Source organism: Dioszegia hungarica (assembly GCF_025882075.1).
Source record: "Dioszegia hungarica strain PDD-24b-2 chromosome Unknown MKK02contig_16, whole genome shotgun sequence".
In the NCBI taxonomy this organism is placed as follows: domain Eukaryota; kingdom Fungi; phylum Basidiomycota; class Tremellomycetes; order Tremellales; family Bulleribasidiaceae; genus Dioszegia; species Dioszegia hungarica.
The window spans coordinates 55,942-70,390 of record NW_026515773.1 but is presented as its reverse complement, the minus strand read 5'-3'; the positions used below and the strand labels follow the sequence as shown (position 1 = coordinate 70,390).

Sequence of the window (14,449 nt, the reverse complement as noted above, 5' to 3'; positions counted from 1 at the left end):
ATAGATGCATCCGCATCCTACTCCTCTACGTTATCTATCCACACCCGCCAACGTTACGAAGCCTTAGACCAGCTTGATGGATACCGTGACCTGGAAAGGGAGGTTGGGATCCGTGATCACCACGCTCGCGTCCTCGCTGAACAGCTCGGAAAGCTTTTTGGCGAGGTTCGGCTTGGTCGCTTCGTGCAGCTGCGGAGGAGCCTGGAAGAAGAGGGGTGCGCCAGACTCGTACGCCAGGGAAGGACGCTTAATTTGTCTATTCTCGTCAGCTGTCTGCTCTTTGACCTAGGTGCGGTATTTGCAACTCACAGATCCTGCCTGTCCTCTAATTTCTCCAACAAGGTCTCCAACGTCCAGTCCTTCTCCGCCTGCACCTCGATCGACTCGCCGCCGCATACAGGGCAGTCCGCGCGCTTTTCGTATTCGAATGTGTAGGCGTAGAGGGACTCGTTCCCTGAGTACATCATGTAGTTGTCGAGTGAGGGCGCGGCGAGGGTGGCGAGTTTGAAGGCTTCATTGCAGCATGAAGCTGAAAACATCAGCTCTTCTATCTTTCAAAAGAAAGATACTCAGAGGAAGCTCACCGGCGATGATAGCGTTCGTACTCGCAATAGCAGGAATGATGTTCTTCACCACCCCCTGCGTAAGCGCCCAGGTCACACCTTCAATCTTGAACTCGTTCGCGCGGGTCGACGCGCGCTGATATAACCATTCGATATGGTCCGGATCATCCGTATCCAGCTTCTTGTCTGCGAGGAGGTTTCAGCACGATTCAAGCTTGGAGCTTGAGAACGATGGAACTCACCTTTGAAGACTTTGGGCCACTCGAGGACGCTCGCCCATTCGATACAGTGTTCAGGGAGTCGAGGGGTGTTGGCGATCGTGCAGATGGGATATGCTGTTGGTGGAGCGATAGTGTCGATCTAGGGTCAGCAAAAGTCCGGAGGCACAACGTACGGAGCATTCGTAGCATGATGATACAGCAGGAAGGATGACTCGAGCCTGTCCCCTGAAGCCTAGTTCGTCAGCCCGGATCCTTCTCGAGCGAGATCAGAAGGCATACCCTCAGTCCCACCGTCAATGAGCGGTGTCACATTCTCATCCTGCTCCGCAATCTCCACAAGGGTAGCGTTGATCCACCGCCGAGCGGGAATGGAGTCCAGACCGGCAATGATGATATCAAAGCTGCCGTAGAACGAGGCGGGGTGGTCTTGGATCTTGCCAAAGTAGCTAGTGGCCTCAGCTGGGGTCGTCTTGGGCAAGCTACCCATCTGGAAGGGTGCGAAGCTGTACTTACGGCGTGACTTTAACTCCCGGAACACGCTGCATCACGAACGCAGCGGCGACATTGGCTTTTGATCCGCCTACATCCGTTTCTCTGCGCTGGTTAGCTAGACTCCAAGCATGGGCGAGCTGATTGTAGCTGACCGGAACAGAAATTGCCGATTCAGATTTGAGATATCGATAGTGTCCATGTCGATCACATGGATGTTATGGAACCCAGCTACACGTATCAGCTCCCTTCTCTCCGTCAACCCAGATCGTAGCTGACTCACTCAACGCTAGGTTCTGGAGAATTTCGCATCCCAGACCACCCGCACCAATGACGAGGATCTTGCACTGTTGTCGAAGGAAGTCTTTTGCCTGATCGTCAGGCCTAGCTAGGTCAAGGAAGGAAGGAAGACGGACGTACAGCCTGACCGCCTTGGAATTGCTCATCCGTCCATGGTCCACGACGATCGAGAATCTTGTCGACATCTCGATAGCGCGAGGAGCTGGCGAGATACTCAGTCGTCTTTGACGATAGCTGTACTGGAGGAGCGACAGCGACTTGGCTCATTTCGTTGCACGGCGGAGAGGCGAGTGAAAGAAGGAGGATGGACGAAAGTGATGAGGAGTTCGGCGGAGTTGCGAGCGCGTTTTGAGGAATGCTGGAGCTTTACGGCACAGATGATGATGATCATTCTCTCCCTTCCCTTCTACTGTCTACTAGCTAGCCTGGAAGACCTGCACAGCCTAGCTCCTCGGGATCTCCTGGAGCATGACTCTCCAAATAGCCCACCCGACTCTCCCATACCCCTCACCGCCGCTCCCGTCCTTACCCCCTGCCCGTCGCCTCGACTCCTTCCCTTCCTCCGGGCTGAACACTCCGCCCGGTATCCTTACATCCAACATGTGGTTGACGATCTGCGGCGTGAACTCTGGATGTCCTTGTACTGTCAACATGTGGGCTATTGGTTGATCAGGTGTCGAGGTGGGGTGGAGGAGGACCATGGAGTGATTAGCGTATCGGTCGGTTTTGAGGAGGATGGAGAAGTTCGGTGGAGGTCTGGAGACGTAGTCTCGATGCTGCTTGTTAGCTAGCTGCGAGAGGAAGGCTCCACACCGATCAGCTTACCATCTGTTCAATGTACTGCGCGTCAGCCGATACTCCGCCCAGATTTGAGAAAGACTCACCACGCAGTCCGATCCCCCTTGTCCCTCTACTTCCCCAGTCCACCAGTACCTTCCCTCCCCGACAAACTGGTTCCTATACACCCCCGCCTCCCAGCCATTCTTCCCAGGCACGCACTCCCCACCCATCGCCAGCGCGATGATCTGATGCCCAAAGCATACGCCTATCAGCCGTATATGGCCCGTTTCTGGCGATGTACCGATTTTGCGGATAAAGTCGATTAGGCGGGGGCCGAAGGGATTCGACATGTCGTGGGCGGTATGTTCTGCGATCAGCTGTAGTCAGAGGAGGGACGTACTAGAGCCGGTCATCATAATGACGTCGTACGCCTCTGGATGGCCCGGTTGGAGGCGCGACAAGTCGGGGTACTCCATAGCTGTGACCACATCGTACCCGTCGACGATGAGGTTGATGCCTTTGGCGACTTGCTGGTCTGGGTAGGAGGCCAGAGAGGTCTTGAGCCAGTTGGTATAGATCTCGAGATCTGCCGATCAGCGGGCGGACCTTTATCGAAGGGTCGGAATTCACATGTCCCGAACTCAGCAACTACCGCCGGCAGCTAGTTGCATCAGCAAGTATCGGGAAAGACTAATACAATGATCGACATACAGGCGTGTCGCAGAGCAGAAGAGCTACTCGCACAGTCCGTTGACTCATGATGGCGCAAACAGAGGAGAGATGATCGGCCCGAACGACTTCCTTATCGTCGCTTTGGCTCCGGAGAACGCCGAGATAGGCTTTTTCATCGCTTGTTTGGCCTTGTGTCGCGTTGCAGGGATAGATCGCACCTTACCGTCGTCCATGCATAGCCAGAGAGGTGTGAGCCGCTGCATGAAGACATCGTGACTTGCGTGAGGGATTGCGAAGCTCGGAGAGGGGCCGGGACCAGCGGAGAAGGGCTGCCCGCAAAGCGGTGCGACGTTGAGAATAGTCAGGCACCGCCGCAGCCGAGAAGATTTTGGAGTGCATCTCTCCTGTCTTTTCTGGCTCTGTTTCCTTTGAGGATGCGTGTAGCTGTAGTACGCGTCATGCAGCCGTCCAGCTAGTAGCCCAGGGTATCGAGGGACCACAATAAGACATGCATGCACAAAGAGCGGATATCCGAAACAGCACCCCTTGTGCCCCAGTTAGAAATTACGTTACCTGACTCGGGGGCCACCCCAAACGTCATCTCCTGCAGCATCACCCCTTGTCGCTTTTTTCATCACCTTGTGCTGCGTTTGCATCTTGTCTTGACTGTCTAGCTCACCCCAGAGCCACAAAATCACCATACCATCTGAACATATTGGCTAGACGTCTCGGTTCTGAGCCCCAGCTCCAACACCAAACGCGCTCAGTCGCGTCTTTACTCGCCAACACGCGCTCGACGACCCCTTAACGACTGGGGCTATTCCTGTGCACAACCCAATTTGACTCTATACACCACTCAGCTTCTTTGATAGAAGACTATCTCGTCCATCATGTCCGCGACATTCGACGCAGATGCGTTGCAGTCCATCGTGGCCTCGCACAATAAGACCCTGTCGCAGGTGACTGTCAAGGCGGTGGGGTCGCAATTGGCCTTGATGACTGGTATCTCGGTAGGCCTTTTGATGGGAGTGTACAAATTGCGATGAGCTGATCTTCAGCTTGCGACTGTAGCCGCATTTTCGTTCTTCCGACCAAGAGAAAAGAAGGTCTATGCACCAAAGGTAGGGCTCGCCTTATGGAAGTCGAGATCCCGCTGATCGTCAGATCAAATATCAGCTACCCGCGCCAGCACATCCAGCCGACAACCCCGACTATGAACCACCACCACCGGCCATCTCGAATGGCTTCTTTGCGTGGTTCAGCCCGGTCATCCACCTCCGAGAAGAGCAGATGATCGCCAATATCGGTAAGCTAGCTAACTCCTTCCGAGTTCCCGGAGCATAGCTGACAATCAGGCCTCGACGCTACCACCTTCCTCCGCTTCCTCCGGATGCTCCGAAACATCTTCACCGTCCTCGTCCTCCCCTGCGCCGGTCTCATGACCATCAACATCATCTACAATCTCAAATTCGTCGACAGCAACGCCCGGACCTCGCTCAACCTCCTCACCATCCAGAACGTTTCCGGAAACTGGATGTGGGTATCCCTCGGCATGTCCTACATCTTCAACTTCATCATCATGTACTTTATCTGGGTGAACTGGCAGGCGATGATCCAGCTGCGGATCCGGTGGTTCCGCTCCCCTGCGTACCAGACGAAAATCTACTCGAGGACGTTGATGGTCACGCATGTGAGGAAGGACTATCGCAGTGACGAGGGACTCGTGGCGCTCATGGGGAAGCTGAAGGTGGATGGGATCAAGATCGGTGAGCTGAGCCCACACAGCGGGAGTGTTCCAGCTAAATGTCCAGGTCCTGAAATTGATTGCACCGCCATTGGCCGCCGGTTGGAGAACTTCCCGGCGATGGTGGAGGATCACAATGAGGCGGTGAAGGAGCTGGAAGCGTATCTTGTCAAATATCTCAAGGATGGGAAGATGGCGAGCAAGCGACCCACATTGAAGAAGGGCGGATTCATGGGTATGGGCGGTCAAAAGAAGGTTAGCTCAAGTCTTGGCCAATCGAGAGCGGCAGCTGACATGCAGGACGCTATCGACTACCTCGCGCAGCAGATCAAATTCCTCCGTGACAAAATCGACGAGAAGCGCGCCGCTATCGACTCGCTCCTTCGCCAAGAACGCAAAGCCCGAAAGACCGGCAAACCCACTTCCCGAGTCGAAGGCGAGAACTACGGCTTTGTGACCTTCAAGACTATCGCCGAGGCGCATCGCATCGCGCAGACCCACCGGGGCAAGCAGAAGGAGCTTCACGGCGCGGAGCTCGCTTTGGCGCCTATGCCGCTTGATATTGTATGGGAGAATATCAGCAAGGAGCCGAGCGAGGTCGTCACCAAGCGGAGTCTCGGATTCGTCTGGATAGCCCTTGTTTGCTTCTTCAACACGGTGCCGCTATTGCTGGTATCGGCATTAGCCAACTTGGGTCAGCTTACGATCTACATCGACTTTTTGGGCAAGTGGCAAAGAGCTGGACAGTGGGGCGACTGGACGGTAAATTTGGCTGCCTCTTCACCTCTGGTCGAGCTGACGAGCAGTTCTCAATCGTCTCCGGTGTACTTCCCTCGGTCATCGCCGTACTCTTTGGCTACTTCCTCCCTATCATCATCCGCAAGATCTCAAAATACCAAGGCGTCCCTACCCGATCGAGGCTCGACCGCGCCGTCACCGCCCGCTACTTTTTCTTCATCATCGTCTCCAACATGGTCATATTTACGCTTCTCGGTGTCGCCTACTCGTCCATCGCGACTGTTGTCTCCCAGATCGGGCAACACAAGTCGGTATGGGAAGTCTTGAATGGACTGGAACAGATCCCGTATCGTAAGTCTACCAAAGTGGACAGGGCTGACGGTAGTCATCCAAGGCACATACGTCCAGCAGAGCACCTACTGGTTGACTTGGCTTCCACTTCGAGGTTTCCTGGTCTTCTTCGAGTTGATCCAGCTCATCAAGCTCGCCCTGGTGTCCCTGAGGCGGGTCATGTTCCGCCACACCCCGCGAGAGGTTCGGGACATGACCAAGCCATCATACTTTGATTACCCAGTTGGTGAGTTATCAAGAAGAATGGAGCTGATGATAGTGTCGGTCAACATGCTCTTTGTCTGCGCGGTCGGATTGATCTACGCTCCATTGGCGCCGTTGGTGGCTATCGGAGCTGCGGCGGTGTTCTGGTTCTCGTCCATCGTGGTGAGTAGACATTAAGCCTACCTGACGGACCGAGCTGATCGACAGTACAAATACCAGATCCTCTACGTCTACGTCTCGCGAGCCGAGTCTGGCGGAAGGATGTGGAATGTCTACGTCAACCGGTTGATGGCGTGTGCAGTCTTGATGCAGTTGCTCATGATGTTGAGTAAGTACCGAATCTCCCTCTCCCCCTGCAAACGAGCGTCAGCTAAAGTGTTAGCGACTGCTCTGGTCCGTCGCCGATGGTTGGACAGCATCGCCGCCGTCCCCCCAGTCCTCATCATGATCGCCTTCAAAATCTACATGTCGCGCACGGCCGAAAGCAGATTCCGGTACTACAAGCCCACTCCCGAAGAGGCGGAAACCGAGCGCCGGATGTCCATGTCCGAGAAGCGTACTCGTCACTCGGAGATGGAGAAGCGGTTCCTCCACCCGGCTCTCCAGCACGACAAGCTGTACCAAATCATGGTGCACAAATCGCAGGAATCGCTCGCGCGCGAGGTGCTCAGCGTCTACCCCTGGTTTGCCGGAAAGCACCAGCACAACGGTGTCGAGATCAAGGCGGTTCGGGAGGAGAATCTGGAGTATGACCCGACGGCGGATGGGGCGAAGAGCGAGGCGAACTGGGATGCTCGGTCTGTCGCTTCAACGGATATGCTCGGTGGGACCAAGTCTGAGTTTGGAACGCCGTACCTCCAGAGCGAGGAGTACAAGCAGTACCCTCTCCCCAGGCAGGGAGAGTACGGCCACTACCCTCTTCCAAACAACGACTCGTCCGTCTTCAACCTGCCGCTCGACAATCCCTCCACGGACCATCTCATCGGGCAAGCACAAAATCGATCGGAACAGTGCACCCCGCGGAGACAGGCGTCTCGGCCGTACCCTTCCCACGGGAGCACTTCGGACTCCATGGCGGCCGCTCCCCTGATGGACCATGTCCAGCCTACCCCGCTCAGCCCGCAGCACCCACACGGGCAGCATGGTGGACATGGCTCAGGCGGAGGCGTCCCTTACCCCCCTTCAGCATTCACCTCCCCACCCGCCGGATACACCCCTCCCGCGATGAGGCGCCAAAATACCAACATATCGGTCCAGAGCGACGCGTCGTGGGATCGCGGAGACCTGGGCAATGCCCCGGCGTACGGGCAGAGTCAGTACGCGTATGCGTATTCTCAGCCGGGAGCGCCGGGACAGGGTCAGGGACAGGTGAGGCAGGATAGCGGCGCGAGCAGCAGGCTGCCGAGTTGGATGGCTAGCCCGGCGGCGGGAGGGGGGTATGCGGACCCTTACGACGCGTATGACAGGATGGCGGGACCACCTGGTGCGGGCGGATATGGGAGGCGGTGAGCGGAAGATCAGGAAGGATGGGTCGAAGACGATGATTTTTGTACGAGTACGGACTTGGATTTTATAGAACTCCCCAGCTGGCTGGTCCGGCGGACAATCTTATATAGAGAAGCTCTTAGTGCGAAGAAATAGGGAAGAAGTATCGATGCAGGGGGATCTGCCTGCGGTTAATAGTGCGCCACCGCCACGCGCGCCGAGAGCACTCCAACGGCCGCATTGACGCGCAGCAAAGTAGTTTCGTCTGTCTTTCATCTTGCTATCGACTCTGTATCCGATTGCCAAATTATATACCTTCCGCGAAATCGAGTCTATTCCCGCTGTCGAAAAGCAAAACAAACAAAGCCGAGACCTGGCCGCCAGGTCTGAAAGATCCAAAGGCTGAAACATCGTCCGCACCTCGTTCGACCCATCTACACTCGCATCTATCTCCATCTCGCCCTCATCCACCTAGATCATACCTCGGCCTACCATGTCAGCCGCCAACAGCCCCACCACCGCCTCGACAGAGTTCGCGCCCGGCTCCTCGTCCTCCTCGAACCCGCTCAAGAAGTTTAAGCTGGTGTTTTTGGGCGAACAGAGCGTGGGCAAGACCAGTCTCATTACGCGCTTTGTATGTCCCTTCCCAGCTCTTCTTTCGTTGACGGGAGGGAGATAGAGAGCTGATGGGGTAGATGTATGACACATTCGACAACACATACCAAGCGACTATCGGTGCGGTGCAAATGCAGCTCCAAATGCGGGGGAAAAGGGGTCGTGCTGATAAGCCAGGTATTGACTTTCTGTCAAAGACGATGTATCTGGAAGATCGGACAGTCAGATTACAACTCTGGGACACGGGTGAGCTACCCTTGTTGCATATTCTGTCGAGCGCAAGCTAACACAATATAGCTGGGTATGTTAGAATTCCCTCACATTGACTTTTGACCTTGATTCCACGTATACAACTAACATCGGCCGATCTAACTCTGCAGACAAGTGAGTCACGTCTCACATAGTCTTGTCAGACAGGATAGCTGAACGAATAGGAACGGTTTCGCTCCCTCATCCCCTCTTACATTCGTGATTCCTCAGTCGCCGTTATCGTCTACGACATAACAAGTGAGCTGACGGCCTTTCTGGGGCTACGGGCGGGAAGCTGACGGATATCAGACCGCACATCTTTCTTGAACACATCTAAGTGGGTTGACGATGTGCGGAATGAGCGAGGGCAGGACGTGATCATCGTCTTGGTAGGGAACAAGACGGATCTGAACGACAAGCGGTGCGTTCTTCCCCTCAGCCACGCGTTCCTCGGACCTTGCTCATTCGTCTAGCCAAGTCACACCAGAAGATCTCGACAAACGGGCGAAGGAGCTGGGCGTCATGTCGATCGAGACCTCGGCTAAGGCGGGTCATAATGTCAAGACGCTGTTCAAGAAGATCGCTATGGCGCTGCCGGGAGGGAACACTGAGCTGAAAGATCCAACTGCAAATCAGAGTGAGTCCGTCGGCGCATGCGAGGTCATCCTGAGACAGGGGCGAGTAGGGTCATGGGCTGATACCGTCCAGAAATCGATGTGTCGTCGGCAAAGGAAGATGTACCAGAGGCGTCTGGGTGCTCGTGCTAGGCGCGATATTTCTCCGATCATCATGCAATTCTTGGGCCTTTTTCGTGTTCTATACGTCAGGCTGTATATGGCAGGCAGACTGAAAAGCCGTGCCCATTCTGGACGCGCTGGCGCCGTAGAGCCTTGCCTGCTTCACCAGCCGGCTGGACCATGCCGCGGGCCGACGCGTCAAACCCAACTCCACATTCCTCGCTGTCCGCACCGCTGAGAGCTTGACTTCTCACCTTAACCATCATTACTTAGGCCTATCCATCTTCATCCCCCCTCCATCATGTCCGGACCAGGAGGATATGCGATAGTTGACATGGACGAGGACGTGAGTCATCCATACAGTCAGAAGTCAGGGACCGTAGTTAATCAGTTCAGCCTGCAGGGGATATCACCGGCCAACCCAGTAACGATCTTGAGTTCAAGAGTCCGTTTCCTCCCGATGAAAGCCCTTCCAAGAAGGTGCTGATGGCTTTGTAGCTTATCTGGACTCCAACCCGGCTGGGGCTCGGACAAGTCAGCCCGCGACTGGTACTCGTACCGCGCCTGATGTGCCTTACAGTCCTTTCGATATCGCCTACTATCAGGTAAGGCATTCCCCGCCCCCGCCGGCAGCAAGAGGGCAGCACAACAGATACGGAAGCTGATATCACAAGTCTTACTTCGACGTCGACACAAACACGGTGTTGAAGCGAGTGGGGATGTCCATGATACCTCGAGACAACTTCATTTCGGAGATTTGCGAAGGCCAGATTGACCTATACGGTGAGCCGTGCCAGTCCATACTACAGCCCAATGCTGATTAGCAGGCCCCTTCTGGACCCTGACCACCCTCATCCTCGCCCTCTACACCACCTCCACCCTTACCTCCTCCATCACCGAATACCTCTCGCCTACCTCCGGAGAGCACATCACCTCCAACATCCCCCTCCTCTCCACCGCCGCGTCCGTCATCTATTTTTACGGCCTTGCCGTCCCGTGCGGTCTGTGGGCCGTCACTCGCTGGCTCGGTATTGGAGATTGGGGAGTCGCAGAGGTGATTGGGATATACGGGTACGCGATGGCGGTGTTTGTCCCGGTCAGCTTGGCGTGCCTCGTCCCTGTTGGGATCCTGAGATGGGTGTTGGTCGGTCTAGCAGCTGGAAGCTCGGGCTTCTTCCTGTGAGTAGCTCATTGTCTGGATTGTATGAGTCTCGCTCATCCTGCAGGTTCAGAAACATATATCCTGTCCTCCTTCAATCTGATAACCCCATGTCGAAGATCATCATCCTCGCAGTGCTCGGCTTACACGCCGCCATGGCATTTGGCATGAAGGTCCTCTTCTTTTCGTGGGCCATCTTCGTCCGTTGCGGTGATCATGCTGACTCTCAGGTACACCGTAGCAGGCTACAGTGCCGGCCCGGACCCTATTGGCAGTCCTATCTCATTATAGCCCCATGCAATACATGCTATCTACAGCGCCATCTAGCTACATCACACCTAACAGTACAAGACGCCTCTTCTTCTCGACAAATCAGACTTATATGGGCACACCCTCATGATCCCAGCCCTGAGATCCCTCAAACACCCTTCAGAAAGGTACATTCCGCATCTCCCCCGCCGCCAGAATATCATCGTCAAAGATCGTATCGTCGTCGTCATAATCCTCTCCGAGGTCCCCTTCACCCTCATCGTCCCCATTTTCTGATCCCGTGTCCGCGCCCTCACTCTGTCCCCTTCGCTGCGCCTCAATATCGTCCCCTTCCTCCCTCGATCGCCCAAACACATCGCTTGGGAAATGGCTCCCCGGTTCCTCCTCAAACGATCCGGGCATACTGCTATGCCGCCGATGTCGCGTGGGCTCATTGTAGTACTCCTCCTCGTCGTCGCTAGTGACCGATGGTCCGATAAGAGGACTGCTGGGCCGGGAGCTCGCATCGTGGCTTGTGGGGAGAATGGGCTGTTTGGACGCCCGCCGACCGATGATCTTGGAGAGGACGCTCATGCTCGAGTCGGACCGCGCAGAAAGCGCTGGGGAAGGCGGGGAAAGATCAGGAAGTGGGATGTCGGGGATATCGGCACGCCAGAAGTTGAAGTCGGAGAATTCCGGCTTGACGCTCTTGGAGACGGGAGGGAAGACCTCGTTGACAAGGTCATTCTGCCGATGTCAGCTGAGAGCTTCCAGAAGCATCGGGTCATGATGACTGACCAAGAGGATATAGCTGCCCTTGTGTCCAGCAGACTGGAGGAGCTCCGTCTTGACCACTCCCGTCGAATCGATAGTGTAGATCTTACTCGTCTCGATCCCGACGCTCCGATAACTCATAGCGTCGGTAATTCGGTTCCCGAAGCCTGCAAAGAATGCCTCCTTCGCCTGTGGTCCAAATAGCCGCTGAATGTCTCGCAGACATGCCATCTTGAAGAGCTCCGGCTTGCGCATAATCACCTCGCTAGAGATGTCAGCTGTGTCTCTAGACCATGCGCAGTGGAGCCAACTGACCGATGGAGACTAGCCATAAGGCGATCTGGGCTCATAATGACCGGACCCTCGGGCATCCTATACTCCCCCTGATGGATACTGCGGAGATACTCCCTTGTAGAGTCCGCCTGTCCAATGGCACGGGACGTGAGGTAGAGGAGTCGGTAGCCGTTGTTGGCGATGTCGGTGTATAGTTTGGCGATGCCGAGATGGGTCCAGTCACGGCCTATTGCGGCGTACAAGTGACCAAGAGCATCAGACCTGAACTATCAGCAACTTGGCCCGATGCAGAGCGGGCAACACGCACTTGGTGATCGTTCCGTCAATATCGGAAATGACAATCTGGTCCGTGCTCTCCCATAGGAAGATTCTCGACGAGCACATCGCCTCTCCAGAATATGACGAGGTCACCGAGAATTGGACAGTGTTCGGCCCAGGATGCAGTTTGAGTGTTTTCTGCAAGTCAGCAAGCACCACAAGCAAGAACATACCAGTTGATCCGATGAAAGACGCAGGGTCTTGGCAAAGATTTTGGCCGGTTCCGCAGACGCAGCAGCTGCTTCCTCGGGAGATGCCGCCGCGGTCGACGATGGGGAGACAGCCGTAGAGGCCGGAGGTGAAGCTGATGCAGCGTCGACGGCGGACTCGGCAGCCTGGGGCGGGGCTGGCGGAGGCTGCGATGCAGGTACAGCGCTCTGACCTCTCCGCCACCATCGCGACCAGCCGTAGCCTGATGATACGACGGGAGTTTTGCCCGCTCCGTCCGCTTCGGCCTGAGGCTGGGGATTTGGGGCTGCGCTAACGGGCGGAGTCAGGGCTCGGCGATACATAGACAGCGCGAGTAGAAGGTCGTATCCGGTAGTCCATGATAGATACCTATAACTCAGCATGATAATCTTGTCAGTTGATAATTTGAACAAAGCTCACAGTAAGCTGTACCGAAGTACCAGTGCGGGATCATCTACGATCTGAGGGTCCTCGATGAAATGCTGGAATGTGACCCTCTTCGCCAAGAAGGCTGACTCTTCATCATCCTACCCTATCAGCTGTTTCCCCAATACTCATGGTCATGGAGCTTACCGCTGCATCCCCCTTCGCTCCAGACCCTTCTGACCCGCACAACGACAACTCGAACGAATGTGCTCGCCCCGACGCCATCTCCAACACAAAGAGATATGGGTTCTCCTCGACATTCTTCAGCCTGCCCGCCGCCTTTGACTGAGTGATCGGCATGCTCTCGCTCCTCGTCCGCTCCGGTAATAATGGAGGGGAGCCGACCTCGCCTTCCCGCTGTCGCGGCGCGACAATCTGCGAGCCGCCTTTTGCTCTTCCACCCCAGTCCCACGCCAGATCCAGCACCGCTGGAGGCGGCATCATAGATGGGAAGACGGTCCCGTTGGGCGTGCGGATGAGGTGAGGGGAATGCGGGCGAGTGCTGATATGCGAGGTAGGTGACCGGGGCGGAGGTGTATCTGGCGGCTCAGACTTGGCGCGTACTGAGCGATCGTCGAGCAGGGAAAGACCAGAGATATCTGGTTCAGATTTGGCGTCCAGAGCATCATCCTCGTCGCTGTCATCGTCGTACGCTGGCGGCTCGGAAACGCTATGGTGGAGCATAGGTGGACGAGTGCGATCGCCCAGGATTTTGGCGGATGAGCGCAAATCGTCCGTCAACGTAGCGACCAGGGTGGAAGACACCGACGAGGGTTTGCCAGTCGGCTCTCCGCCCTCGTACGTGCCCGCCAGCTCATCTTTCGACCGGCTGTGGTATCCCGCCATATCCAGCACGACGCCCTTTCCGTACAGCACCTCTGGTCCATCTCCTGTCCCCGGCTCCACGGCCGGGAGATCAGCATGCTCCATATCCGACAGCTTCACGTTCTCCGCCGGCAGCTCCGTATCCTCTCCTTCGCTCGCTGCGATCGGGTTGGGGACCACGGTCGTCCTGCTGGCGCCTTGCGGAGTAGCCGGTCGACGCTGCTTGGGATCCTTCGTTGGTGACGCTCCCTGGCTTGACGACTCCGCATCGGGCGACTCGTCCTTGTCCGATGTATGGGATGAGATAAAGGGGATAGAAGGGAGTTTGCTGAGTAGGGATGATGGGGTGGTGGCGCGATTTGGTAAACCCGCAATGACCTTGTCTTTCAAAGTCTCCACCGAGTGATTGAGATCCAGGACGTCCGAGTCGAGCTTGTCCTGCTTTTGCTTCTCCTGCCTTTCGGTATCCCCGAATGGCTGGAGAGTCAAGCCCCCCTTCTCCTCTTCTGGCGATAATGGGGCGTCCGTGTGATCGTGCTCGACCTTGGTACCCGACGATCCTGCATCATCTTCCGTTTCGCCCTGGAATCAGCTGTGCCGGACACACAACTCACCTCAGTAGGGCCAACGACCGGACTAGTGAGCAAGTCGTCAGGTACATCCTCATCTGTCTCGAAAACGAAGAACGCCTCGCCCGTCTCTCCGACCTTCATGCTGAATGGGGCGACATGTGGCGATGGGAGGTTGTTGGGCAGACGAAGGGTGACTCGTTTCTCCCCAGCTCGGAGGACTTGGAGCTTGCCGAATCGGACATGGAAGGGGGAGGAGGAGAGGGTCTCATTGCCATCCTTCATGTCAGCTCGGTCTCGCCGCTGAGCTGTGAGAGGAATCGCACTTGGTCAACGTGCCGGACGACAATCACGTCAATGGCGCCGGAGAGTGTTGCGGGATTGATGCCAGAGTCTATGATGAGCGCAGTACGAGGTGAGCTTCGGGCGGAGCTTACAGTAGTTGTACGCCTTGGACAAGTACTGCATGTTGCAAGGATGGCCGAGGGGTTCGCTACG

The 14,449-nt window shown here is 56.0% G+C and overlaps 6 protein-coding genes across 6 annotated transcripts; 3 read left to right on the top strand and 3 right to left on the bottom strand.

The window, feature by feature from the left end:
* Positions 1–63: 63 nt before the first annotated feature.
* On the bottom strand, positions 64–1,840 carry MKK02DRAFT_18140 (uncharacterized protein; the record flags this gene model as incomplete). Its single annotated transcript, XM_053085900.1, has 10 exons — positions 64–256; positions 310–529; positions 585–749; positions 806–923; positions 958–1,016; positions 1,064–1,230; positions 1,298–1,378; positions 1,429–1,504; positions 1,557–1,644; positions 1,694–1,840. 10 exons carry the CDS (start codon positions 1,838–1,840, stop codon positions 64–66), a joined length of 1,314 nt encoding a protein of 437 aa, XP_052943239.1.
* A 176-nt stretch (positions 1,841–2,016) lies between these two features.
* Positions 2,017–3,112, bottom strand: MKK02DRAFT_38114 (putative cytoplasm protein; the record flags this gene model as incomplete). Its single annotated transcript, XM_053089935.1, has 6 exons — positions 2,017–2,349; positions 2,399–2,413; positions 2,458–2,720; positions 2,754–2,939; positions 2,984–3,014; positions 3,065–3,112. The coding sequence occupies 6 exons, from the start codon at positions 3,110–3,112 to the stop codon at positions 2,017–2,019; spliced, it is 876 nt and encodes a 291-aa protein (XP_052943238.1).
* An 803-nt stretch (positions 3,113–3,915) lies between these two features.
* MKK02DRAFT_34490 (uncharacterized protein) lies at positions 3,916–7,571 on the top strand (the record flags this gene model as incomplete). The annotated part of the gene is made up of 10 exons (XM_053088951.1): positions 3,916–4,053; positions 4,190–4,331; positions 4,381–4,791; positions 4,837–5,531; positions 5,576–5,858; positions 5,893–6,084; positions 6,118–6,224; positions 6,270–6,390; positions 6,445–7,374; positions 7,408–7,571. The coding sequence occupies 10 exons, from the start codon at positions 3,916–3,918 to the stop codon at positions 7,569–7,571; spliced, it is 3,183 nt and encodes a 1,060-aa protein (XP_052943237.1).
* A 469-nt stretch (positions 7,572–8,040) lies between these two features.
* MKK02DRAFT_34489 (P-loop containing nucleoside triphosphate hydrolase protein) lies at positions 8,041–9,178 on the top strand (the record flags this gene model as incomplete). Its single annotated transcript, XM_053088950.1, has 9 exons — positions 8,041–8,181; positions 8,243–8,282; positions 8,340–8,408; positions 8,460–8,463; positions 8,543–8,546; positions 8,597–8,669; positions 8,721–8,832; positions 8,885–9,048; positions 9,120–9,178. The coding sequence occupies 9 exons, from the start codon at positions 8,041–8,043 to the stop codon at positions 9,176–9,178; spliced, it is 666 nt and encodes a 221-aa protein (XP_052943236.1).
* Positions 9,179–9,449: 271 nt separating this feature from the next.
* On the top strand, positions 9,450–10,598 carry MKK02DRAFT_38111 (uncharacterized protein; the record flags this gene model as incomplete). The annotated part of the gene is made up of 7 exons (XM_053089934.1): positions 9,450–9,494; positions 9,545–9,593; positions 9,647–9,753; positions 9,823–9,931; positions 9,976–10,327; positions 10,375–10,494; positions 10,538–10,598. 7 exons carry the CDS (start codon positions 9,450–9,452, stop codon positions 10,596–10,598), a joined length of 843 nt encoding a protein of 280 aa, XP_052943235.1.
* Positions 10,599–10,736: 138 nt separating this feature from the next.
* MKK02DRAFT_38110 (nuclear elongation and deformation protein 1) lies at positions 10,737–14,419 on the bottom strand (the record flags this gene model as incomplete). The annotated part of the gene is made up of 10 exons (XM_053089933.1): positions 10,737–11,303; positions 11,355–11,595; positions 11,646–11,885; positions 11,932–12,080; positions 12,116–12,500; positions 12,552–12,658; positions 12,705–13,964; positions 13,997–14,230; positions 14,278–14,345; positions 14,389–14,419. The coding sequence occupies 10 exons, from the start codon at positions 14,417–14,419 to the stop codon at positions 10,737–10,739; spliced, it is 3,282 nt and encodes a 1,093-aa protein (XP_052943234.1).
* Positions 14,420–14,449: the final 30 nt, after the last annotated feature.